The sequence below is a fragment of the Eublepharis macularius genome, chromosome 7, assembly GCF_028583425.1.
Source record: "Eublepharis macularius isolate TG4126 chromosome 7, MPM_Emac_v1.0, whole genome shotgun sequence".
Taxonomy (NCBI): domain Eukaryota; kingdom Metazoa; phylum Chordata; class Lepidosauria; order Squamata; family Eublepharidae; genus Eublepharis; species Eublepharis macularius.
Window position 1 is genome coordinate 113,782,639 of NC_072796.1, and position 27,840 is coordinate 113,810,478.

Consider the following 27,840-nt stretch of genomic DNA (forward strand, 5'->3'; position numbering starts at 1 on the left):
CTATTTTCAGATAAAAAGTGTATTGGAAAAGAAAAAAATAACAATAACCTAAAAAAACAAACAGAACATATAACAGCAAATTTAAGGTAGAAAATATTGCTTCTTTCCATCTTCTTACTTTATATCCAGCATTTTATATTCTGCATTATACTCAATATTTTATATTCAGCATCCCAAGACATAAAACAGGCCGAAATCAGGCCACGCTGGAGTGCAGGAGCACTGCTGGAGCAGCACAATGATGCTCCTGTGCTCTATAGCAGTCCTTTTGAGGCCGAATAGAGTCCTTTCTTTAAAAACGGGTTTGGTTGCTAGTTTTAAAATACCAATTTTCTAGTTAGTCTGCTTCCTTAAAAGCTATTCTTAGTTTTTCTAAATTATCAGCTCTATAGTCAAAAAGGACTTTCCATTTTTCCTGAAATTCTAAGATTGATCTGTTATCCTTATAGGAAGTTAATTTAACCATAGATGCATATTCACACAATTTGTTCATCCACTTAGACACATCTGGGGAAAAAATGCCTTCCATTTTGTTACAAATACTACCCTCGCTGTCGTCACCATATGATTAAAAGTTTGCAATGTACTTTTGTAATATTACTAGGTAAGATATTTAATAACATATTTTTCGGATTCAGTACAAAGTGAAAAATGAATGTCTGTTGCATCTTTTCATAAATTTTTATCCAATATCTTCTTGCCTTCTTATATGTCCACCACATATGACTGAATGTTGCATCCATACATTGGCATTTCCAACACCTTCCAGTATAATCCTTACTGGTTCTTGCAAGATCCTTGGGAGTGATTTACTTCTTAAAAACATTTTATACCAATTCTCTATTAACATTTGACAATCTGTAAATTTGATTTCTTTTGTCCATAAGTTTTCCCATTCACTCATAGAAATACTTTCTCCAAGATTTGCATCCATTTTATACAATTTTTAACTTGTTCTGATTCTGTGACATATTGCAGTAAACGTTATATATATTTTCCAGAAATTGTGAATATTAAAGTAGTGGCTATCCTGAAAAGCTAGAGAGGAAGCCAAAGTTCTAGTCATAGAATTTTCCTAGATGCTGCTTTAGTAAATTGCAGAGTGAGATTTGTAAGTGATGTTTAAAGATTAGTTCTCTATCACATGCAGGAAAGAAGAGGGAAATTACTGTGTAAGAGGAATGAACTCTATCAAATTACTAGGGCAGAAAATTCTAGGCCTAAAATGAAATGTGGTACTAAGAGTGTATTATTATCTCCCCACCACCAACAACCCTCTGAGATGGGGAAGGAAATCAAGGCAGCCCAAAAGAAAGTGGTAAACAATGGTTCATTTCCACTACTGTCACATTAACTAGGTAAATATATGTGAGAGACATAGACAAAATGTCTGGATACCATAAATGGCTGTCTTGGAACAGTTAGACTGCTCATCTATATGCACATACCTAAGTAAATCCCACTGTACAAAATGGGGCTTTTAGGTAGACAAGATTTGGATTGCAGTGGTAGTCATGAAATACAACTAGTAGGGCCCGGAACACAATTGAGTGGTGATTAGGATATGGTGCAATTGCAGACTGTATTTTTGAACTGATTGTGAAAAGTTAACATTTAATTCAGAATCTATCTGGAAAGTTACCCCCCAAAAGTTTGATTTCAAAAGAAGACTTCTGAAAAATGTAGAATTAGTCAAAGTTGAAACGGAGAGTTTATTTAGTGCATTTAGACTAAAGAAGGTCAGATCTTACCTGGACACTTGGAAGTTATTTTAAATCAAAATAATAGCTCAGCTAGAAGTAATACCATCTATTTAAAAAAATAGCCATGTGGTTCTCAAGAAAGCTGTAAAATATATTAGTTTCCTTTAAAGTATGACAGTCTTGCCCCACTTAAGAGAACAAAAAGAAACTAGAAGTTCTGACAGCATCTGTTAAGATAAAATTGGCGAAAACTTTGCCAGCATTTTCCTTGTTTAGTGTCTGTATGCATGACAAATAAATAAATGTGCATGTCCAGTGTCCTCTATAAATTATCCTTATGCATCTGCCAGTGGTGCCTTGTTAAACTTTTCATTGTGCTTGCCATTCATCTACCTTCTTCAAATTGTACTAGCTGCTGCTTATTTCCTGTGTCAAAGTCTTAGTGAACTATAATGAGCTTCCCCAGAGTAACTGCTTCTAATTGTGGGGTTGGATTACTTTTCTGGGTTTACAAAGGGCTTTTTGCATCTTTAGTGACTCAAGGAGGTTTAAGAGGATCCAGTACTAGTATATCAAAGGAGAGCCTGACAGGTGGAGATTCTGGGGTGGTATTGTCCATAATAGGAACAAAGAATTTGGAGTAAGAAGGGTTGCCGAGTATTGTGAAATGGGAATGCTAAATCATAAATGAGAAGGAACAGAAGCAGAACCTCAACATTACACCTCCACCCCCCCCCCATATTAGTTTGCATAGATAGCAAGAAATACTATTTCTCATGCCATAAGCTTCCAGGACAACATAAACCAAAATTATTTTCCTTGCCAAGTGTTTAAGCTAGCATTTAAGATGGAAGGAGAAACATTTAATTGGTGCAGCTGGATAAAGAAAAGGTGTATTTATAGATAAAGTTATTTCAAGGATGGAGCCTCAGTTCCTTTTGAATCAGTTAAGGCAAAATATAACCTTGGCTATCAAATCCACCAGCAATATTTGCAGCTGCATCCTTTTGCAACAAGCGTATCGAAAAATACTGGGACATTTATGATAAACAATTTCAAAAATAATCCCTATTTGTACAGTTGTCTGTACAAATCCAAAAACTACGGGGTAACATATTGTAACTAGAAAATGTTATTTATCAAACATTAAAGAAGCATGGAGTAAGTAACTGGATTAGAAAAATGATGTAAAAATGTAGTATGAAGTTAAATGCAATTGTTGGAAGGAGTATGTGAGACTTGAAACTAAGCCCAGTTAAAATATCCCCCCTCCCAAAATGAGCAGGTTTTACTTGTAGTTATGTGTGTATATATTTCTCAGCGCATTATAATTTACATGTTTTGTTGTTGCATTTTTCCTGGAGTACCTTTTTTACTGTTATATTGGATTTCTGCTATCTGTGTTCAATATTTTCTATCTGCCATTAATCCTTAGTTGTATTGATTAGAAATGTTTTTTTTAAGTATTTAAATTCAAATCCTATAATCTGAGACAGCATCTCTCAAACTGGGGCCCAGGGATCCCTGGATGTTGCAAGGAAACACAAAAGAAGAAAACACTGTTCAGCCTTCCTTCTTGCATTATCCAGCTAACAAGAAAATGGAGTGCAGCTTTCTAGGGATGGGACAGGGACAGTGATTCTCCATCTCAGGGGAAGGAGATGAAATCAGCTTTCCCCTCTTTGGAAGGGCAGGTACTCATAGATCTACAATTGCCTGTAGTTATATAGCTTCCAAATAACCTCAGAACATTAGTCAGAAAATCTGCTGGGAACCAATAATTCAGTCCTAGGAACCCTACTTAGTTGAGTAACTGACCTCATAATTATTTCACATATAAAACTGAACTGACTTTCACTCTGTTTTCCAATACAAAGGATTTCAGCATAGGTAAAAAGAGGCTAGTCTGCTCTGCATTCATATTTTTTTTTTAAAAAATGGTAGTTTTAATCTGGCTTCCAGAGAGTCAGGTTATGTTTGAACAACTCTGAATTTTTCTTATATAGACCTTTTCCCCACCCTGTTCAGCTTGTTTCTGTCTTGAAGTTATTAGGGAGGTTTATTGCTCTCTGGTTCAAATCAAGCAGTGAGATTGATTAGAAGTGACCTGGATTTTTTATGTAGTGTCCCTTTAAATCATCTACCCTCTGAAATCTGAACTTCATAGGCCATGTCCAAATAAGAATTTTTGTGTCTTAAACTTGCTTTTAAAGTGAAACCGATAAGGGCCTCACAGTATTGTTTTGAAGATATGAAAGGATAGAAGCATCCATGGGGCCATATGTGGCTTGCCACTCACATTTTGAATAGGGTATGTCTGGCATATGGAAAGAGCCAGGAGAGAAGAGCAATTGGGGGTGCGCAAAAATTTTATAATCAAAATTAGGGCCCTTGGGTTGCTGAAGTTTGAAAACCACCATTCTCAGCTGCTTTCTTTCCTAGTTTTGTGCCTTTTCCAAATATGAGTAGCATATCATTTATTCCTTTGTTTAGTTAATATTGATCCAATCACATAGCATTTATTTCAGATCCCAAAATATATTTCAGTGTATAGGATTTTAAGAGAAGTTACACCAGTCTAGGTTAGCAAAACTGCACCAGTCTGTCGCTGAATGATTCCTTTTATGTTGATACCCATTTAGGGTTTGTGCTTTATTTCTGTGTATTTAGCAACAACAGTATACAAGATGCTAAGCATGTTCTCTCTCACACTCGTGTAGTAATACAAAGTAATAAGGTATTCTAAGAAGATCTGAGAGATGGCTGAGTCTTGTGATTTGCTAAGACCATCAAATAGAATAATGAGCCAGTTCATACATTACTTGAGAATGCTTTCTCAATTTAATAAAGTGGTTAGTTCATTTGAGCAATGTGGTATGTAAGCCAAAAATGTATAGATTTCAGCCTCTTCTGCAATCAGGAAAAGTTTAAAAAGTGCTTTTTAGAGCACATATTTTACTGTAGCAGGTATTTGTGAATCCCCATACATTACACTGTACAATCTTCACCTAAAGTGCAGACCACTCTCTTAAATGAAGAAATAATCTGAATGCAGCTGTATGTGTGATCGCTTCTGCAATCTTAAGAAAGGATTTCCATGCAATATGATTAGTAATTACACTATATGTCATGATAACTGATTGGTTATCTGAGGTAGCATGGATTCCATCTGTGTGTAAAGTGCTGTCAAGCCACAGATGACTTATAGCAACCCCAGAGGGTTTTCGAGGCAAGAGATGAACAGAAGTGGTTTGCCATTGCCTGCCTCTGAATAGCAATCCTGGACTTCCTTGGTGGTCTCCCATCCAAGTACTAACCAGGACTGCCCCTACTTAACTTCCAAGATCTGATGAGATTGGGCTAGGCTGGGCCACCCAGGTTAGAGCATGGGTTAAATATTTTTTTGGTCAAGGCTGCACATTAGTGCTTTGCAGAAGAAATAATTAAAGCCAACTCCCTTCAATACAATTAGAATTTGCAAACGTACAGTAATATGACTAATGTGCTGCTTTTCTAAGTGCCAAACCTCAGATAACTGTATTGGAATTAATCACATCTATGAATCAGATGGGACTGGTCTTTAATTAAATGCTACCTAAATTATGTTTGTGATTTAAGAGTGCCAAACACAGATTTGTCAATACTGTTTGCTCTTTTGGGGAAATGGAAGGGTGATGTTGCATTGCAACCTCTCTTGAAAGGTGGGGGAGGAGAATGCCTGGTTTGTCCCTGCTGTTGCTGTGTTTAGAGCTCTTAGGATGGAGACAATAAGAGTCATGCAAAAAAATTGAAGGCCTTTTACAAACTTCATTCTTATTCACTGACAGATGCTACACTGAACAACAGGTGAAGGTCCAACAGATAGTTTAAGTTAATGCCTCTGTTGAAATGAATACGAGCCAATTATTCCATATTTTCTACAATAACACTCATAAAGCTAACAGACAAATACAAGGACAGAAGAAAGAGAGCAAGCATGATGATAGTTTACAGATGTTGTCATGTAGAAGTCTTAAAATTGTTTTCCACTAATGTTAAAGATTCAGAACACAACAGAATCATGTGGCACCCCATTACACTAAATGCCACGAGTAGAGAAGAAGTCTCCCTATATTACCTTCTGAAAATGTTTCCATGAAGTAGGCTGTACTGCCTTCAATTTCAGATCCAGACAAGCAACTCAGAAGGATACCATGGAAAATACCAAGAAAACCAGAAGAATCAACAGGGACATATTCCCTCTGTCTTTCTCCTGATGTAGGTCATCAGTTGGGGTGACAGCAGCAGTTTCTGGATTATCCGAAGCAGTTTTTTTTTCCTTATAAAAAAAGAGGTGCCAGTTCTCATGAGGTTTGCTCCTATCAGCCCAAGTCCTGAATTCCCAAGAGATGCCAGTACTCCATACTGGCATGCACCTCTGAAAAAGAAAAGTCCTGGGAAACTAAATGAAAATCGATGTATTGTCGAAGGCTTTCACGGCCGGAAAACGATGGTTGTTGTGGGTTTTCCGGGCTGTATTGCCGTGGTCTTGGCATTGTAGTTCCTGATGTTTCGCCAGCAGCTGTGGCTGGCATCTTCAGAGGTGTAGCACCAAAAGACAGAGATCTCTCAGTGTCACAGTGTGGAAAAGATGTTGGCAGGTCATTTATATCTACTCAGGAGGGGTGGGGTTGAGCTGAGTCATCCTGTAAGAGTTTCCCAGGGTGTGGAATGCTAATGGCAGGAGGCTTCACTGTATCCTGAGGAGGTTCTCAGGATACAGTGGAACTTCCTCAGTGGAACCTCCTCAGGATACACTGAAGCCTCCCGCCATTAGCATTCCACACCCTGGGAAACTCTTACAGGATGACTCAGCTCAACCCTACCCCTCCTGAGTAGATATAAATGACCTGCCAACATCTTTTCCACACTGTGACACTGAGAGATCTCTGTCTTTTGGTGCTACACCTCTGAAGATGCCAGCCACAGCTGCTGGCGAAATGTCAGGAACTACAATGCCAAGACCACGGCAATACAGCCTGGAAAACCCACAACAACCATAAATGAAAATCACTCAGATAATCAATATCATCCAGAAATGTGTGGAGCTGGTCTGCCACCACAAAATAGACCTAGTCTGGTCAAAGGCAGACTACTTTACTTCTTTCTCTACTTTACTTCCACAGATAAGCAAGTAACATCAGCTGGTGGTTCCTCTCAGCCCCTCACTGGCTAGTCAGGCTCTTGGGTTCAAGTCTCCAACTCTCCAGGACAGCAACAACATTCTTCTGGTATGTCTGCTGTTAGCCCAGAAACTCTCCTTGACAACTGTTCTAACAACATGGCTACTTCCCCTGAAACTATCCCTGGCAACTGTCATCTTCTGTCATCTCTTTGCTCCCTCAGACCTTTTAAAAGGTTGCTTTAATGTACTGGAATTTTACAAAATAATACGTAAATGAGAAGAGCCATACCACAGCAACAATAGACTTAAAATAAAAGTAGAGGTGACAAGCAGTGTGAGAGATGAGAATAAGATTGCCATGCACATATAATACTAAGGTTAACTGTTACCATAAAAGAGAAACAAGATATCAAGAAGAGCAGTATTAATATAAGTATGCTCCTATAACCAGATCCTTTTAAATTCCTACTTGCTGCCTCTGTGAAACAAATAGCTTCCCAGTTTGTTTCCCTAGCGGGCCATGCTTCCTTAGCTGTTCCTGCTGTGCATCTTTTGGGTTTACCAGGGATAAAGTGGGCAGATTCCACAGTAAGGTGTTAGGCCAGGCTGACATGAGTAAAAATGGATCAGAAATCTGCAAACCAAAAGGATGACTGTCCCTTACTAATACAGTATTGCTTGGCAAAAGTCAAGCAGTGAAATAAAGAAGTGCTTTGAGCAATATGAAATCATTTCCTCAGAGGATTTCTAATCCTAATAAGGTCATAAGCAAATATTGCTTCCTGTTGCAGTGAAATGTTACCAGTAATAGCTATGTTGCTGATATACCTATCAATGACAAGTAATGCTTTCCCTGTTTAATTACTTTGAGGAGGGCAGTTCATCTGGTAATGTGGTATGGGAGGAACACTGACTTATCTGAATGACAAAATAGGCACAATGCCTAATAGATACATGTATGAAAATGTGTAACAGGAGAAAAAAGTATGTAAACTGCAATATTTATTGAAGAATACCTTTACTTAAAACAATTAGATAGTGTTGGAAGTGTTGAAATGTAATAAAACTGGGTTAGATCCAACCAATTTTTCTGCCACTCAAAGAGAAGAGACATCCGACCATCAAAAAGGCTATACTAGGTGTCACAGGACCTGATTGAACAAAAGACATATGCAATTGAGCTACAATAAGGAAATAGGTGAGATTGAGTTATAAAGCTGGTTGGACCAAGAGTCCCCTAAAATATCCAGCACTACCTGTGAAGATGTTGGTGTGCTGGCAACCCCAGTCTGTGTATATGTATACTTGACCAGACATACTTAGGGAAAGCCACGACCCAGCTGCGCTTGCAGTGGCTGATAGCTGTGCAGATCTGGGAGGTGATGAAAGGTATAAGCCATTCTTGTTGCCTTCTCCCAGACAGCTGGCCAGAACTCTACCAGTGCCTAGACTGGTTGCTGGGGTGCCAAGCAAAATGGTCTGGTGTCAGAATGTATGCTAAGGGTGGCCTACCCCTATGTTACCCTAAACTGGGGGTCTCTTTGTCAGCTGGGGAAATTAGCATTCAAGGTGACAGAGAGGGGGTAATTGCAGAATCTCCACCAATATAGAGCATGATCATTCCCTTAGAGAACGTTCAAGTAAACAGGTAGGTGTTCAACAGGCACAGTTTTTTATAAGGGAGAAGTAAAAGAGCAATTTCACAGAAAATCACACACAGCATACACAAAGGACCAACTAGGAAAAGAGTGGGAAAATGAGAAAGTAGTTTTAGGGAGGGCTACAGTTATCAGTCTTGAAGGAGGTCTGTGGAGGAGCAGCTCAACAATGTAATCTGATGGTGCATGGGTGGGCCCAGAAGATACACAGCATATGGCTGGGAAGTCCAATTATAGACCAAAATGTATCCTGAGGCAAAACTGACATCTTGCTTCCAAAGACAATGACTTGATGGCTGTCTCTGGAGGAGGACAATAGAGTTGGGAGAGGCTTCCTAAGGTGGACTATAGTTTTGAAAAGTGCTTGATGACCTGCGATTGTTGGATGGGAAGGACTATCAGATCACTGAGTAGTCTTGATTAGGAAGGTGGGTGAAGGAAGATCAGAAGGGTGTGGAGGAGATTAATTTAGGAACTCCTGGAAGACCTCTTTGTTTCACTTAAAGGCTTCTCCTGGGCATGGAGGTGCAGCTAGTCAGCCTGACACACCTTCTGGTCATTTTCCAACCCCAGCCTGGGTTGACATCGGTTCTGCCTGGCCAGACAACATGCCATGTGCTTGAAGCACATGGGGGAAAAGGTTCGTGATATTACCATATATTTAAATTGCCCTTTCAGTGTGAGGGTCAGACTACTAACTCCTAGTCTACAAGATGTGAAAGAGAAAATAACAGTATTCTGAGAAAGGAACAAAATAAAAGTGGACCTGATTAATCCTGGACAGGACACATTATCATATCTTCGAAGACCAAGGAAACATTCAATTGCATAGGAAGTAACAAAAAGCATTTTACCCCATCCAGCTAAGGCAATATGTGCAACCAAGCTTCCTCATGCACATCACAAGGTGTGCAAGCGGCCACATTCAAAAAGGAGTGCAGTGTGCACATTTCCCAAAGTTGCAAAGTCTAATCTAGGTATGCATAGTTGGCAGTAACGACAGTCACTTGCATGGAGACTGAATCCAGCCTTCTGATATGTACTTCCTGACATAAGAATATGAGTACTATGATCTACCTTAATAAGGCTTTTCTGCCTGCAGAAACTCACATGTAGCAACATATTGCTGTGTGCACATATAACCTATCAATTTATTAGAAAAAAGTTGGTTAAGGGAGCATCATGGTTACAGGAAGCATTGTAAATAATATTATAAATCATTCACCCTAAAACTGCATTTATATTCAGGATGCCTTCAAGCTTGAAGATACAAAACAAAATCTGATTGGGCTAGAAAGTATAGAAAATTTTACTTTTCAGTTATTCTATTCCAGACAAATGTGCAGCTTCACTAACAGAAGTTAAAAGTTTGCTAAACTTTAATCCTTTAGTAGACAGTATATGAAAATGTTAATTGGTCCTCAGTAAGTGCAGCTGCTGATTTTAGGGGTATTAAAGAACATTTAATAACACCATGAATGAAAACTATCTGAGTCAACATGGATAAGAACAAGTAATGTATCTCTTTCCTTACAAGAACAGTAGAACAATTCCAGCTGTACGTGCTGGAAAAAAGGAAAGGAGGATTCTTAATTGAAATCAGTTAATTTTTTTTTAAATCCCACAAATTCTATGGGAAATAACATACAGCTTAAAAATGGAGACTTTTCCTGAATAAAGTGTATTTTTGCTGGGAATCCTGCTTCTTACTCAAGGTGTATGCCCAAAGAATGATTATAACAGTATTCTGGTAATAGTCCATATATTGAATTCAAATGCACTATACCACATTCATTACCAGCGCAATCCTAAGAAGAGTTACTCCAGTCTAAGCCCACTGAAATCAATGGGCTTAAACTGGGGTAACTCTTTTCACTGTGCTTGTGGCTGTTTTGATGAGACATACATTGGTGGGCTGCTTACCTGCCTTTGCCTGATGGAAGCTCTTAAAATATTAAATAGGAGTTCAGTAAAGAAAATGGAGATTTTCATCTATCTTTGTTGATATGGTTTTTGTATCTTTTGAGTATAATAGTTTGAGATGGTCCCAGACACCTTGCTGTTCTGAAGTCTTTCAATAACATTAGCTGCTTTACTGCGTGTCTGGTGAGCTTACTCTATCAACCATTTTGTGCTCCTGAATAACCTCTTTACAGGAATAATCTATAAAACCCATCCATCAAATTTGGTTAATTCAAGATGCATCTTCCCAATGTCCCAATGAAAAGACAATAATAACCTTTTATAATTTAGTTGGTGCCAACTGAATACAGAGAGAAATTTAAGGCACTACTAATATGACATGACATACTGAATATATCCAGACTTTTTTGGCATATGATTGCAGTAGGAGAATGGGAGCATTTCCAGTCTGTTTCACAATCTGTCTTTCCCTCAAGCATTACAATTCTGTTCTGTCATAATTTTATCCTGTCCTTCAAGGAGCTCAGAGTGTTGTTCATGGTTCTTCCCTCCGACATTTTATCCTCACATCAACTCTGTGAAGTAGGTTAGTCTGAGAATGTCTGACCAGAGGTCATACAAGTGAGCTTTATGGCTAAGTGCAGATTTAAACTTGCTCCCCAGTCCTAATCTGACACTATCACTAGTATATCTTACTGACTGCCTTCAACAGCAAAGAAGGTAGTGGTGTTTTTGGAGAGCTTTAGAATTTGCTCCTGTAAAAATTGAATTAAACATACATTCAGTTTAGTATGAGTTATTATACACTTCAATTCGATTTTGTATCCACTTTACATGGGATTCTCAAGGCAACACAATATATTTTTTTAGCAAACAAGATGTGATTTTTTTTTGCTTAAGTACCATAAAGGAGTGTTTAATTCTTTTCCAGCCAGTTACTTTTATCCAAAGGCTGTTTTCAAACCTATGGGAATCCAGATCCATACCTGTAAATTTAACATGCAGCCTGAATGGAGGAGATAAAGCAGCAGGGAGTAAGAAGTTCAAGGGAACCCTGCATAGAGCCAGCATGACACAGCAGTTAATGCTGGACTAAGATAAGAGAGGCTCAAATCCCCTCTCTGCCATGGAAGCTCACTGGATGACTTTGAGTCACTCACTCAGCTTCACCTATCTCACAAGGTTTTCTTGTGAGAATAAAATGGAGTAGGGCAAAACTATTTTACAAGCTGTTTTGGGTCCCCATTGAGGAGAAAAATGAAGAATAAATAAGTAAATATAAATATTTAAATAAAGGGGAAAGCAGCTGGCAAAATAAGGATGAAGCACTGTCTTTTCTGTTTCCTATGCAAAGCATCTTCTCTTGAGTATACCATGAAAGGGAAAAGAAAGTGGCTTCAGTCCTAAGACAAGTAAAATAAATTTAAACTTAAGGGACTAACCCTAAATTTCACCTTCCTTATATTTCTCCCACAAATTAGGATAAACATTTGTTTAGGCAGCTGATACAAGAATAAACTATGTCATGGGTTTTGAACCACTGAAATTCTGAATCTTTAGTTTTCTAGTCACAAGATGCAGAGATTTACCTTTGAAAAGGAAAACTTCCCTATCTGTGCCTTCCTTCCATCCACTCCAAATGCAACAATCTCTAAGCTTAAGAACGTTAGCAGGTGACCTGCTAAATCAGACCTGTGGTCCATCTAGTCCAGAATCATGTCTCACAGTGGTCAACCAGCTGCCCTGAAATGCCAACTAGCAGGGCATAACAGCTCTTCCCTTGGAAGTATCTCTCAGCATAAAAATCTAGTGCGGATTTACAGAAGAAAAAATGAGTGGTACCAAGGACCCTTAGGCATGAAACAGGGCTTGGTCTGAATTGGAAAGAAGTAGCAGAGTTTGTTGCTAGATGGGACATCTAGCAACATCTGTCTCTCTTTACTGTCCAAGGAGGCACAAAGCCTGTACAGAAACATATGGGATAGATGGATTTTCCTGAACAACCATAATCTGTGTTGAGTATCAGACTAAAAGTGCTTGCAACATTTGGCAATTCCTAGCTTACTTGTAGGGTTGCTAGCTTCAAGTTGGGAAATTCCTGGAGATCCGGGGGGTGAAACCTGGAGAAACCTGTAGAAAGTGGGGTTTGGGGAGGGAAAAGACCATGGCATGGCATAATTCCATAGAGTCCACCCCCCAAAGTAGCCATTTTCTCCAGGTGAACTGATCTCTGTGGCCTGGAGACCAGTTGTAATTCTGGGAGATCTCCAGCCACTACCTGGAGACTGGCAACCCTACCTACTTGGCAAATTCACCTCCACAGTTCACTAAAGGAAGAAACTTGAATTCAACTGATGTGTTTTTAAAACATCTCTATATGCTGTTATTCTCTTTACCAGAGGTCATACTGTCTTGTTATGTACATTACACACACTTGTTAGTATACATGTTTGGTGCATAAAAAGAGATAGTGCAAACAAAGCAGTACCTTTCATGTGAGTGTGTATGTGCCATCAAGCCATTTCTGACTTATGGTGACCCTAACTTTTACAGGACCATCTAATCACCTGACATTACTAGCTTTTCAGTATTAATATCTGCCCCTGCAAATGTTGTAGAACAGGGGTTCCCAACTTTTTCAAGTCTGCAGGCACCTTTGGAATGCTGACACAAGGTGGTGGGCACAATTACAAAATGGCTGCTGCAGGAGGTCGAACCACGCACAAAATGACAGGGAGTGAGGTTATGCATAACTCTGTTCTGCCAGAGGCAGAGGTTCTTCTGAGTATTTGGGAGTTCAAGGAAAACTCACCTGAGACAAGGTAATTTGTGGGGAAAGTACCAGGCATATAGCACTCCCTTATTACAGGAGAAACAAACAATCAAATAAAAAATCTCCTTAACGCACAACACCCAGCACTCTCCTAGTGGCTCCAGTGCAGGCCAGCTCCAGTACAGGCAGACCAGTTAGGGCTCTTCCTTCTCTAATTATATACTGGGCCTCTGCTTAAGCAGGTGCAACTTGCAGGACCAGCAACACCTGGCAATCTGTTAGCTCTTTTAGCCCTTCTTTAGGTGGTCACAAGGAGGAGATAATCCTGCACCAACTTATGGGTATTTAGTGCTAATATCCTTAAAGTCAGAATTGCACCATATGACACCATTCCCTAATTCCTCCACTTCTGCAATTGCACTACTCTCTCATAATAACTCTTAAACTTTTCAGATAGAAGCTCTGTTTAATATGATGGCTTTTAAAATGAACACACACAGTAACTGAAGATCCTTGTGCTGTGGTGGCAACTGTTGTTGAAGCAACTTTTAAAAAATCTACAAAGATGATCAGATTTCCAGTGGCAAATCAGATCCCCTGCTGGGCAACCCCCCTGCTCTTTCTAAAAACACTTGGCAGGCATCAGGAAAGGAGTTGGTAGCCACCATTTTGGGAACCCCTGTTGCTGAAGTATGCTTCAGGAGACTAAAATATGGCACCAACCAACTTTACTTAATGTGTGAATCTTACTACAGTTATTTCAAACTGGCTGTTGCCCAAGGTACTCTAGAACTGTTTTCTTTCTACTCTTCCTGATGGAACGCTTTCGGTTCTGATACCATTACATCTTCCCCACTTAGAAAATACAAGAGGGGAACCTTCAATGACTCAATTTTCCACTCTTGCTTTGTTGACATTACCACCTTCTTCCATCCCTGTCCTTTGGCTCTGCTTTTTCCTTCTCATTCTTTTTTCCCTACCTTGATCATCCACTGTCCTGATATTTTTCCTTCTTTTCTCTTCACCTAACCACCTATCTGCTTTTTCACTCCCCCATGCCCACCTGTTACTAGCCTTACCCTCCTGCTGTTTTTTCTCCTCTAATTAGCTCTCCTTCTCACCCTCTCAAAATCCTTTGGTGTCTTCTGCCATCCCATTCTCTCCCTGTTCCCTCTCTTTACTTTCTTTTTCAAACTCACTTCAGGTTTTGGGCATAATTTTGGGTTGCTCTGCCAATCTAGTGCCATCTAATCTCCCCTCCCTGTGCTGTTTACTCCAGCAATTACAAAAATAAACATTTAAAATTCATTTGAAAAACTTTGCACTCTCAGCCCACCGTAGCCACTTCTTTAAGATTTTGTTGATCTTCATTGGTAGAGGACATCTATTTATGATGATTCAGTGTAACAAAAAACAAACTAATAGGTTTTCTTATTTCTTAAAGTTTGGTTGTAAAGATGACAATTTGAGTATGCATGTCTGACCATTTCTCTTAACAGATGATTCTGGAGTACAGAAGTCAGTATTTTTTTCCTTGTGGTCTTGATTGTCATTAAAAATTAATTAACATGTATACTTCATAAGAAATCACAAAGTGTACAGCAACATCAGCTTACTCAGAACGCATTCCTTTTACTTGCTCTGTATGTCATATATAGAGTACCAACAATTGTTAACTCTTTGCCTGGGGTTGGATTTAGCATTCCATTATGAATTCCTATCAGTAGAATGGGACTTTCTCACCCACAGTTGCAGCCTGAAGCGCTCCCTGAAATGCAGCTACTGGGGGCTAAGGCACCTTAAGGGCAACATGAGGGGCACACTGAAAGTCTGCAATAGGAGTAGTGAAAATTGCACGCCTTCTGTTAGTACAAATTTATTATGGGATCTAAACTCTGGCTGTAAATGACAAAGTAGTCAACTTTAGATTCCTGAAGATACATTATACATAGATTTTCTGGAATCGCGTCCAATGATCTGTGGTCAATAAAGTCAAGGAATCTTGTGGATCCAAACAGTATTGACAGTACTTCTATATGAGCAGTGCTTTGGAATTAAATGCAACAGGTTAACTTTTCTACAATAGAACACCTAATGCTGTAGTTTATATCAGTTACTAGTTATTTCACATCATAATACTGGTACTAAAGTTGATTTTTACAGTGGTCTGTGAACATAGAAATGAAAATGTTAATAGTTTTAGATGGGTAGTAGTGTTGCCAGTCCCCTGCTGGGGGTGGGGGATCCCCACCCCTACTTACCTGGTCAGCAGGTTCCTGGGCGGTGCACTGCACTCCTGCATGCTGCAGCAACCCAATTCAGGCCTGTTTTTGCAGTGGCCTGATCTGGGCCAAATTTGCCTTAAACGGGCCAGATTTGGGCCAAATCGGGCAGCTATGGAGCACAGGAGCACTCTCTCATCTCGCAGCGGCCCGACTTGGCCCAATCTTGGCCCAATCGGCCCGCTGCAGAATGTGGGAACACTCCCCCCGCAGCAACCTAATTTGACCCAATTTGGGCTGGATCGGGCCGCTGCAGAGCACAGGAGCACTCCTGCACTCTGCAGCGGCCCAATATGGGTCAATTTGTCCTCTGTGGAGTGTGGGCACACTCCCAAGGCAGCCGTGTGATATTGCTTCCCAGAAGTGCTTGTGGGCATGCGCGCAACCACCAGCAAGGTAAGTGCTAGGCCTCCAACCATCCACTGGGAGGTTGAAGGGGCCTGGCAACCCTAGTGGGTAGCCATGTTGGTCTGCAGTAGAACTGCAGGATTTGAGTCAAGTGGCACCTTAAGAGACCAACAAGATTTGCAGGGTGTAAGTTTTTGAGAGTCAGAGCTCCCTTATTCCAAAACTTAACATTCATAGAATGTTCAGAGAGCCTAAATAGAGTTTAGGATTATGGAGGGACAGTGAATCCGAACTCGGTTATCTTAAATATAGGCCCTGACTGGAGTTTCAGCACTTTCAGGACCCTCAGAAGCAATCCTAAACAGGTCCACTCAGAATCCAACTTAGGTCTATTCACTGAGGAAAACGTTCTTAGGAGCGCCCTGGAAATGAACTAACTCAGTAGTCCACACCTTGCCTCCTGAGGTTGTGTGCTTCTTTCCCCTGAAGAGTCTTCCCTGCGGTGCCTTGCCCCTCTTCTTCAGCCACTTTTCTCTGCAGCCCTCCGCCACACCCCCGCACGTCTCCCGTCCTCTTCCCGCCTCCACATGTCACTAGAAATAACGGCTGCCCCAACCGTCGTCTGTCACCGTTTCCCCGCCCCTTCTCTGCTCGATCGCTTCGGGGCCTGAAGCTCTTGTGGCGTGCGCGTCCCCAACACAGGGCTCCTCCTCTTCGTCGTCGTCTTGCCTCGCGTGATTTGTGTCGCGTCCATTTTCTCCCCCCCCCCGCCTTTGCACCGGCGTACTTATTATGAAATAAATAAATGAGCCCACCCCTCCTGCCGGCTCTTCTCCTCACGCCTTGCCTCTCCTCTCTTGTCGCCAACGCACGTCGTGGCGGCGCCTATCTTCCCTAGAGGCTGTGGGGAAAACGGCTTTCCCTCTCTTCTACCTCACCTTCGTCGTCGTCCCCACCCCCGTTCCCGCGCAAAAGGCAGAAGCTCTGTTGTTGAGTCGGAGGAAGGGGGGAGGGAGACGGGGAAAAAAAAAAATCAAGCGAGCCGGCAACGGCTGGGAGGAAAATGAGGCTCCCCTTCTCGTGACTGATTCCCGCTGTAGAGCCCTGTATATATATATTTATTTAATTTTTTTTTGTAAATTCCGCGATGCGATGGGTTAGGCGGATCGCAGAGAGCAGCACGGCTGAGAGAAGAGCAGCCGAACGAGCTGGCCACGAGAGGCGGCGGCGACGGCGGCGGCGGGGAGGCCTTGCTGGAGCGCGGGTGGCAGAAGCGGCAGCGGCTAGCGGTGGTAGTAGTGGAAGAGGAGGAAGGCGACGGAGGGAGCCGCTCTTTCCCGCCGTCCCCTCCATGGACAGCGGGTTGGAATTATGAGCCGGCTGGAGCGGCTGGCGCCCAGGACTCGCCCTCGGGGGTTTTCTCCCGTCCCGCGCTTCAGGAGGCCAGCGGGGCCTGTCCCCCTTCACCATTATTATTATAGCACTCCCCCCCGCGACGCTTCGCCCCCTCTGCCCGCGCCCCGAGCTCCCGGCCTTTCTGCCTTACTAGGGCTGCCCTGGCGTGAGGCGGCACCCGCCTCTCTCGCCCAAACCAGGGAGCGCCTTCGGCTGGTGTAAACCCCGCGACACTCCTCACCTCCCCTACTCCTTCCCGGCTCTTCGAGGATTTCTGTACTTGTACTGCTCCTGGGCTCTGCCTCTCTCCCCTCTCCTCAGTTTTAGTGCGTGTTTCCCACCTCGGCTCGTCCCTCTTCCCCCGTCTCCCCTCAAACCATTATTCCCGTCTGTCTCCATTCCCCCTCCCCTCCCCAGCAAGCAGGTGACGGGGTTTGTGTGAGTCGTGGGGCGGGGGGAACCCCTCGTTACTCCCCTCGCTTCACCCACCCGAGTCCGCTCCCCACCCCAAGCCAAGGCATTAATTCGGATGCCGATGGATTAAAACCAAACAAAGTGTATTGATTTGTATGTATTTCTCCCGGCGGCGGCGGCTGCCTGCGCTCCTCCTGCCACCGCCGCTGCCGCCGCCCGAGTTAGCCCAGTGTTTCCCCGTATCAGAGTGTTGCTGAAGCTCCAGCCGCCAAACATGTCGGCTCCTGCTGGGCCCCGGGGCGGCCCTGCTCCTCCACAGCCTCCTCCACCTCAGGCCGAGCTGCCCGACCTCAGCCACCTCACGGAGGAAGAGAGGAAAATCATCCAGGCCGTCATGGATCGCCAGAAGAAGGAAGAGGAGAAGGAGCAATCCGTGCTCAAGTAAGGGCAACTTTTCTTGCTTCCTGGGCAGCGGAGCCCCTCTAGCTCTCCACTCACCTTCCCGGGGGGTCAGGGGGGATGGGGGTTAAACATCGCCTGCACGATGTGGGGCTGATTAGACTGTGGGGTGTGTCGAGTGAGGTGGCGGCCTCCTGGTTTGGGGAAGCCGCTGGTCCGTGCTTCGTGGCCGCCTTTTGCTTCGGTCCACCCTCGCTGGAGATGGGGAAGGGAAGGGGGAACGAGAGAGCTGGCGGCACCCTCCCCTCCCTAGTCCTCGAGCTCCTTATTCGCCGCTGAGGCATGGAAAGGGGCCAGACACTCAATATGGCCGCACAGGTGCTGTTGTAAGCCGGTGTGTTGCGAAGATGATGGGCTACAGGCGGCGGCGGAGGGGTGCTGGGGAAAGGCGGTCTCGTAGGGGCTAGGCTGTAACGGCCTTTCTCTGCCGCCGCCAGTCTTTGCCTCTCCCCCGGCTTCCAGTCTTGGTTGCCTCTTGCTTCCCCCTGCCGCCCTTCCGGGCAGAGCGGAGTTGTGCCTCCGAGGCCCAAACTGCCTACTATCGCGTTCTGGATGGGTTTGCGAGAGCCGCCGCCATCTTCCTCCCAACAACGTGTAGCCTTCCCCCACTCTCCCCTCTTTGCTGCCCGTTTGGCGGACTGGCAGACAGCCCTTGTCCCTGCACCTGTGGGATCCTCTAGACGCACACTGGCGAGCGGCGCAGAGGGCTCAGGCCTTCCAAGCGAGGAGAGAGGCACCACAGAAGCACATCTGCCAGGCAGCTCAGTAACTTCAGCACCAGGGAGCTATCCAGGCAGAGCGGCAGGAATTGTTTTGTGGCCCCCACGTTTCCTCTTTCACTCTGCTCTGTTGCCTCCCTTTCTCTTGCAGATGGGTTCAGTTCTTAGCCCCCTGTCCTGATTGTCAGGAGGTTCCATGGTTTCTGTGATTTCTTTTTGGTTGTTTCTTGTATACGTGTAGTGGATTGTGAGATTTTTCTGGCAAGCTAAAATACAAACTTCTTCTGTGATCTCTTGCACAATAGCATTTTAAAGCATTTTTTTTCTATTCTAGGAACCACCATTTGCTCATTAAAAAAAATCAAGTGATGGTGTTTATGGACATGATAGTCTGACTTTTCTTTGCTTCTCAACCAATATGAAAGCACACATGAAAATGTCTCTTTTTCTTATGTAATGGCCATACTGACCTCTAAATTATGCTTTACTGCTCTATGAAAAAAGATATTACAGTACTGCTGTCTTTTAATTTTGAGAAACAGTCAGCACATACGGTGTAACATTTTGTCACAGTGTCAGAATGAACGCTTGTGAGTTTAAATACTTCTAAAAATACCCAGCCAAATTACTAGGCAATCATAGTGATGTTAACCCATTGTCTTGTTGAACTGCTGATTCAAGATCTGCAGCTGAAAGCTTCATTTTGGCTTCTATGCTTAGTGGAGAATTTGTGTTGAAATCAGTGTATCATTAGCAACATGATAATCAACGAATATATTATTGTTTTCAGGTAATTTTTATTTCCCCGTGAAGGGGGATAAGGCTCATCACTGTTCTTAGGCTAAACAATAGTTTATGAAATGTGTCAGTGCATTGCAGAAAGCCAATATAATTATATTAACAAAAATCAGGTTATTAATTGCAACTCCAGTTCAACTAATTGGACCAGCTGGGTGACCTTGGGTCAGTCAGAGCTTCTAGGAGCTCTCTCAATCCCACCCACCTCACAGAGTGTTGTGTTGTGGGGATAATAATAACATACTTTGTAAACCGATCTGAGTGGGTGTTAAGTCATCCTGAAGGGTGGTATATATATCAGATGTTGTTGTTGTTATTATTATTATTTGAAAATAATTTACACCAGTTGCAGGCATTTGTATGTGATTTACCCTTTACATGTCTGTATAAGCATTTTTAAATGTATCAGTAAATCTATCAGATTAATATTTATTATTTATTATCAAGGTGAATTTATTAAAAATGCAAATTATACAGTGTGGGTCAGTACTGTCAGTTTCAAAGACATTACAATACACATGTAATAGGGTATATACATGAAAATTTGCAAAGATTTAAAACCAGCAGAAATCCAATGCAGAGTTGAAGAAATGCTGAAATAGAGCATAAATAATTATAAGATTGACATAGAAAACAACATAGGATTTACCCAGTAGGATCATAGTTACAGCAATAAATTAAGTTTACAGTCTTGTACTTATGGCAACAATAGTTATAGTCACTTCCTATCCCTTTACTGATGCATCTCTTTGAGACAGCTTCCTTATAATTACAGTCCTCTTGTCTGATTGAAAAAATAATGTTCAGTTTTGCTTAAAGCTATAAACTATGTAAGCAAAACAGTGATATTGCCAATAGTTGGAAATAAGTATTAAGATTTATAACACTTGTAGTTACAACTTGTATATAAGTACGCAGCCTCTGAATAAAATATATTTTTGATTTTCATTTTGCTGAGCATAAAGTTGTGGATATGTTATTTGTTTTTAACTGTGAGTACTGGGGTATGCAACAAATGTTTTAAAAGTAAGGCTATAAGGCTGAGAGATATAATACATAATTACATAGGTCAATGCAGAGTTGTTCACTAGTAGTTTTGTGAAAGGGTGACTCCAGCAGACATAAATATTATGGTGGTAAGTTAGAGTATTGGATCTGAGAGACCTGGGTTCAAGTCCGTACTCTACCATGAAGCTTCCTGGGTGACAGTGGAGGAGTCGTACTGGCTCATCCTAACCTATCTCACAAGGTTGTTGTGAGCATAAAAATAAAGGAGAACCATGGGTACCTCCCTGAGCTCCTTGGAGGAAGGATAGGAGAAAAATATAGTAATGGTCAATAAGTGAAAAACCTTGGATTTTATCAACAATTAGAAAAGCAAATTTGCAAGAGGAGAAATGCATTTAATTGCAAAAGAGTGTGATGTTTCTCTAGAAGAATTCAGATGAAAAAAATATGCCATTTACATGCATTTCAGACAACTGAATTTGAGAACAGGGAAGATCTTCCTAACATTTGACACTGACACACATAATATGAATTGATTGTCATTTGTTAAAATTTCATAGTAGATATGGGATCAGGCAGATAACTTGTCAATACGTGTTTCCTTGTGATATCTTAAGAGATCTTGGACTGCCATCTAGATACTGATAATATATATAGATGAAATATTATGCAGAATGGCATATACTGATATTGTTGGAATCACAAATATTAGACAAATTGGGTGTCAGTCGTGCTGTGACCATGTTTATGCTATGCAATGCTGTGCTAGCTAGCATCTTTGCCATAAAATATAGTCCTAAGTTTGTGCTGATAGCTCATGATGGCTCAAAGGACTAAAGGAAAGTATTTGGTGAGTTGTTCTTAGTCCCACTGTCATCCTGTTCTTCCTTTTTTCTCCTGTATTTGTGCACTGCAATAGTAGTGGACAATGCCAGTATGCTCCTTCTAGTGGCAGAGTAATGCTAACATATGTTACCGTGCTGGTGCAGTATGCTAGATATGCGAGCAATGCTTATGCATTGTTGATCATTATCACACATGGGGTTCATTTTGGCCATTGGGACTCTTTATTATCTTTTACAGTGATACACAGTTCTGGATGATATGGTTGGATCCAAAGTTTTACTTTCTCCTAATGGCACGGCAGAGTCTTCCTACAACACAAGAAATTTTCCTCTGGTGCACATTTCACTAGCAGAAGGCCTGTTGCAGACGTTCTGCTTCATTGGTGGAAGGCTCCATTGTTAGCAGAATGGTACTTGTAGATCCAACAGATGATTCTTAAAAGGAAAGATCCCTCCTTTCAGAATCTCTCAGTAGATTCTCAGGCGTTTCTCTCTCTAGGTGAATGTATTGTTAGAGAATGGGTAGTTAAATCTTTTGTGTTTCTAGGAGTAAAATCATAATGTTGGTGCTTGAGAGAGGCTATTTTAGCTTAATGGAAATCTAACTAATTTTTGTTCTTTTTAAAAATAATAGTTTAAAAAGTAATCTTAATGTTGTTCTTTCCAGTTTAATAAGTTACTCAGCCTTTAAAAGGAAGAAATAATTTTTCCATTCATTAAGGAAATACTGGAAGTGCTGGTCTGTTAGTTTGGATTTTTCAGATTTCTACTTTACTGGCAAAACATTATTTGAAATTAAATATATTTTTGCATATAGAATGATTTATTCTGGAAACTGAGGTGACACTTGTAGAGTTCTTCTCAAAACTTATCTGCTAGTTATTGTAAGGGATATATTACAGATTTTGTATACACACAGAGGAATAGAAAGTAGTTGGATAGTTGAGCCTCCCCTGATGTTTTTTCATCATGCCATTTCTATTTTATTCATATTGTCTAATGAGTCTGCCACTATGTTATTGGAGTGGTTACTAGAAGAACATTCAGCAGTGTCATTAGCAGCTGTCACATCAATTATTTCCCCCCTCTTCCTTCCTCTTCCCAGGGCAGCTTATGCATAGATTTGTTTATGTTTATGTTTATATCCCTTTCTGTCCCTTCCTTCTCCTGCTCTGATTTGGAAAAAAACAAAGAGAAGTGGTGCAGAGTTGGACTCAGCAGGAGTTAATACTGATAAGGTCAGCATCCACTCCTGCTGAGATTTATGAGAAAGATGATGACATGAAATGTTTTGCAGAGGTACCTGCTTTTGACAGGTATCTTGTGAAGGCACTGGGTGAAGCCATGCAATATTCCTGTGAAGTGATCTCCATGGTTTTGCACTATGCTTTTTCTAGATAATTCTGTTGCCCTTAGTATTATGCTTTCCTTCAAAAATACCCTGTGTAGAGACCATCTGAGAGCTGATATTGCCATTAATCTTGTGTGATGCCAGTAATTGTTACTAATTATTTATACTTAGATCCCTGTTCACACTTATTCTAATTTTAATTGGCTACATTCTCATATTATGAAAAAAACAGTAAAGTAATATTCATCACCTTTCCCAACCATTCCTATTATTTCCCTAGCTGTCCCCCCGCCCCAAATTAATATCTATGGGGAAAATTAAAGGCTTTAAAGAAATTTTGTTAGAGCAATATTTAAATTTTCCTGCAAAATATATCTTATGAGTTGCTCAAGGTCTTTCTTTCTAACAAATTTTACTTTAATGGACTTTATACATCATCCTCTTAGAAAATAAACATTTTATCACAATCATGTCTCTTTTGTATTCTCAAGAATAAGTGATTATAATGTGCTTTTTGGGGGGGGGGGAATTGTCCTTAAAAAAGGATGGGAAATTTCAATTGGTGCTGAAAGCTGCTGTTTGCCTGATGACAGGTCAGAGATGTACAATGACTTCCATTTATTTCCTGGCCCAGTTTACGGTGCTGCTTTTGACCCAAAAAGCCCAATACATTCTGGGATCTCTGTCTCTTAGGTACCTCTCCCCATATGAACACTGCTCTCCCCTACACTTGTTAAGGTCTTTGGGATATACCTTGCATGAGCAAGGAAAACAAGAACAGCTGCAGGATGATGTAGAGGTTTCTTGGCTGTGACCCTTAAACTTCTAAATGTACTTCCTGCTGAAACAGCAAGTGCACCTCTATGGTGAACTTCAGGAAATGTTGCACCTAATTTTTATTCTGACAAACTTTGGGGGAGGTTTGAAGAGTTTGTTTTCCTAATACTGGTTTGAAAGATTGTGTTATTGTACATTTTCATATTGTGATGGTTTTGTTTGTTTTTATTATAGGTGTTAATATCCAGATTTTGAAAAAGGCATAGTAAACATTTTTTAAAATGAACATCATTTCTGTGAATTTTGTATTGTTCATGGACAGTAGGCTTTTGTAAAATATGGTTGTGCTCGTTTTAATGGTAAGAAGGATCTGTATATTATAGCATGTTGCAGAATAAATGTGTGCAGTAACAGTATGGCACTACAAAAGTATTCATGGATGCATTTGTCAAAAAATCATAGTTGATCACTGCTTCAAATGTATATTAAAGACATGGATACACCTAAGTCTTCAGTTGTTTGCAAATGCCACATTTGTTTCCTAATGAAGATGCACAGTGGCAAAGTTCAAATGATATGTTTTGACGTCAGGAACTACAATGCCAAGACCACGGCAATACAGCCCGAAAAACCCCCAACAACCATCGATATGTTTTGACATTTGCTGATTTGTAAACTTACGTCTTAAAGTAATAATGGAAATGACCATAAGAAATGAGATGTACAGCTTTACTACTGTCATTTGTATTGATCAGCTATCAGAGTTTGTGTGGATGAACAGTATGAACAGCATGAATAAGACAGTGGGGTAGCAAATATGAGGCTGGATTACAGTGACCCAGGAAAAGAATTGTCAGAAATGTCTTGAGGAATGTGGAACAGACGGAATATTATTTTAGTGAAGGAAAGGCAATTTCAGTCACCGTGAACCATATAATTGAGAGGAGTGGGAAAAGGTTAACTGTTTTTGTGAATGTGATACAACTGAGGTTGCCTTAGCTTTGCTGTATTTACTAATTTTCACATTTATTTAATCTGAACTTGCTTACAGAGAAATAAAGCCACTGTGACCTGTGGGAGAAATTAGTACTGTAAAACAATATCATATATATGCACATTAGATATTTCCCTGTTTCTTTTCAAACTAATATGTGGCAATAGAAAACATACATTTTACATTTTATGTGTTTCAGAACAGGCAGAGATAAAAGATGAGAACATGGTGAAGAAGTTACAGCACTAGGGAGTAGGGGTGTGAATAATGGGAAAATGAGCCAAAATTGCACACAGAACTCTCTGATTCGACTCATTAAAGCATCTTCCACACTGAACCAAACCTGGGAAACAAGGCTGTAGCATGTCCTCCCTGCTGAAAAAGTGTGTTTTGTTTTGTTTCTTACTACACAGAGGCTGCATAGGTAGGCCAGGCAGTCAGAGGCCATCTGGCAGCATCTTGTTTGCCTTAACAGCAAGTCTGTCAGAAGTCATCATGCAATCAATTGGCTCCAAATGGGAGAGACCGAGCCCTTAGTGTTAACTCTGTTGATGGGAAGGGAATATGCATGGCACACATGACTGGTTTTTTTTCTTTAGCACTTCCTAGGCAATGGCATTGGCATTGAGTGGCTCATAGGGATCATGCTGGAGAGGGATGTAGCAGATGGTGTGGTGCCATCTAGGGGTGTGCACAGGAAAAAAAATTGGTTGATTAGCTCCCTAACTTCTTGCAGTAGTTTAAAAAAAAGCACTCCTTGAGAATCTCATTGGCCAGAGAAGGAGAGCTGCTGCAAGGATTGGCCACAAATGCTCCCCCTTCCTTCCCCCTTCTTCCTCTGACTCACTCCCCCTCCCTTCTCCCCCTCTCATCTAGTAAAAAAAGGTGGGAAGCAGTGTTACTTTACAGCGTTACTTTACTGCTGCTTTGCTTCTTGGATTTTACTGAATCAGGTAAAATTCGGTAATTTTGACCAAATATTGAACCCGAATTATACATCCCTTGTGCCATTAGTGCTAGTGTTGCCATCCCTTTCTGTGCACTTTTACACACAATGCAATGAAAGGCACATGCATACCCCTCCAAGTCTTTCCAGATAATGTGGAAGGACCTATTTGGGGGACTTGTTCAGTTCCTTTTGCCACGTTTTTCCTTCTTCAATTAACTCTAGGTTAAATCAGGAAAAAAAGAGGGTCATCCTACCTCTGCTTCCTCTCCTGTAATGGAAAAAACAACTGGTCCTCTCTTTCTGTGCACTTTTACGGCCTACCTGGCAGCCCCCTCATCCACATGGCTGTGCACATGTGGGTTTGAGGAGGGAGGGGTCTCCTTCATCCTCTGAGCCCCTGGCTGCCACAAAGGCTCATCATACAATAATTTATTGGCTTTGTCACTATCATAAAGAAGCATTTTTAAAAATTTTGCTGCATTGTGCTGGTTGGCAATGGAGCTTGTTCCTGCTTGTGCGCCATGCTGGCATTTATTATTTATTTATTTATTTTATTTGACTTATATCCCACCCTCCCCATGAATGGCTCAGGGCGGCTCCCATCATAATTAAAACACAATAAATTAATAGTTAACTTTAAAAACAGATTTAAAAACTTATATTAAAATACTCTGGCGCCATTTTACATAGGTTACTTTGGATACTAATAAAAGACCTGCAAAAGTCATAGCTGTGGGTAAAACACATAGCCGAGGGCAGTCTTAGAAGAGATAGTGATCTTAGATAGGATAAGACATTCCAGTGGCACTTTGCCAGTAAGTTTCCTGCCATTGTGTGCACCTCCAACACTTACCTTTTTGGGGGTCCGTTGTATGAGTTTTCATGAGAGGAGAAACTCCTTGGATCGAAGGGTTTTTGGATGATGCAGTTTTTGGTTAAGTGTGAATAGAGCCTTGTTTCGCCAGCTACCCCTTAAAAAGATCATTGTGTACATGCATGTGTAGTTCAACACTCGCCTTTACTTGTGCCTTCCCCAACCTTTCCTTGGGGTTCATAAATATGGAACCCTGCTCTCAAACTTGGTGGGTCAATAGTTTAGAGAAAGGACTGTGTTCTGTGCAATTTTTGACACCAAATTTGGGTCAAGAATGCTTGGAACAGAGCAGATGGGGTTTCCCGGGAGTCCCTTTTGAAATTGACCAATGAGAGGGAAACCAGTAGATTGGGGATTACATGGGCTCTCGACTATTCGCAACACTCGGGAGTGGATATTTTGGCCGTACTCAATACTGGCTGTGAAGAAGAAGTGCCGAAACGAGCATAGTAAGAAGCTGGCAGGCTCGTTGCCAATCTCCCGGCCAATCTCCTGGTCTATTTAGAGGCGATTTCCAGCCTTAAGAGCCATTGTGCGTTGGACAAACATGTTGTCAGGAGGAAGCAGCGAAAGATTGGCCTTCTGACTTGGTGCCACAGTAGCCATTGAGCTTTGGAATTCGAGTTTGGAAAAATACATTCTTCACAAAGTCATCATACTGTTCAGTAAAAGGACTGTGTGTATATAATGTATCTGGATGAACAAATGGACTGAAAACTACATAGTTTTTGTTATATATTTATTGAATTCACTGTATATATCTGTCGAATTGCGCTGAATATAGAGATATTAATTTGTATACCTTGTAGTGTGATCCTTGGGTTCCAAGGCTTTATTTGATTTAGTTTGGTTTTGGGTGGAACCCTCCCGCTTCCTTTTTGGTTGGGCTATTGTGTACAAAACAGCTGTCCCAGAGCCTCATTTCCCCACCACCTTGAAAAGAAGAGCATGCCTTTGCACATGCATGCATGCAGTGGGCTGAAACTCATGAAAATGAAACAAATCAGTTCTGAAACAAACCAGGAATGAAACAGGGATGTTGAAAATGGCTTTGCTGAAATTCAATGTCAGACTCTGCACTAGGGTCGTCAGATCCTGGGGGGCTCATCCTCCAGGTTGGCCTCAGTGAAGACCTAGTTTAGGGAAGGCCTCAGAAATGGTAGGAGGAGGGGGGTATACAGCACCCACGCATCAACTCTCCTGCTGTTGGGGCTGACACTGCCTGCCTTCTCTCTCACTTGCCTTGCTCATGCTCTCTTTCTCTCTGTGCTTCCTCTTTCACCATGTTCTCACTCCCATCTACTCCTCACTGGCCACCTTTAGCTGGGCTTGTCTTTAAAGGCCTCCCCATTACTCCTCCTCTCCCAGGCTCCATCTTCTTATGTTGCACCCCACCCCCTCCTTCG

The 27,840-nt window shown here is 41.5% G+C and overlaps 1 protein-coding gene across 24 annotated transcripts in view; it reads left to right on the forward strand.

The window, feature by feature from the left end:
• Window positions 1–17,934: 17,934 nt before the first annotated feature.
• The window catches only part of RIMS2 (regulating synaptic membrane exocytosis 2), a 624,467-nt gene continuing 614,561 nt past the window's right edge, over window positions 17,935–27,840 (forward strand). For all 24 annotated transcript variants that reach the window (XM_054984410.1, XM_054984420.1, XM_054984412.1 and 21 more), the window contains exon 1: window positions 17,935–18,101. In XM_054984410.1, coding sequence (XP_054840385.1) covers window positions 17,935–18,101 — 167 coding nt within the window. The remainder of the gene's footprint in view (window positions 18,102–27,840) is intronic.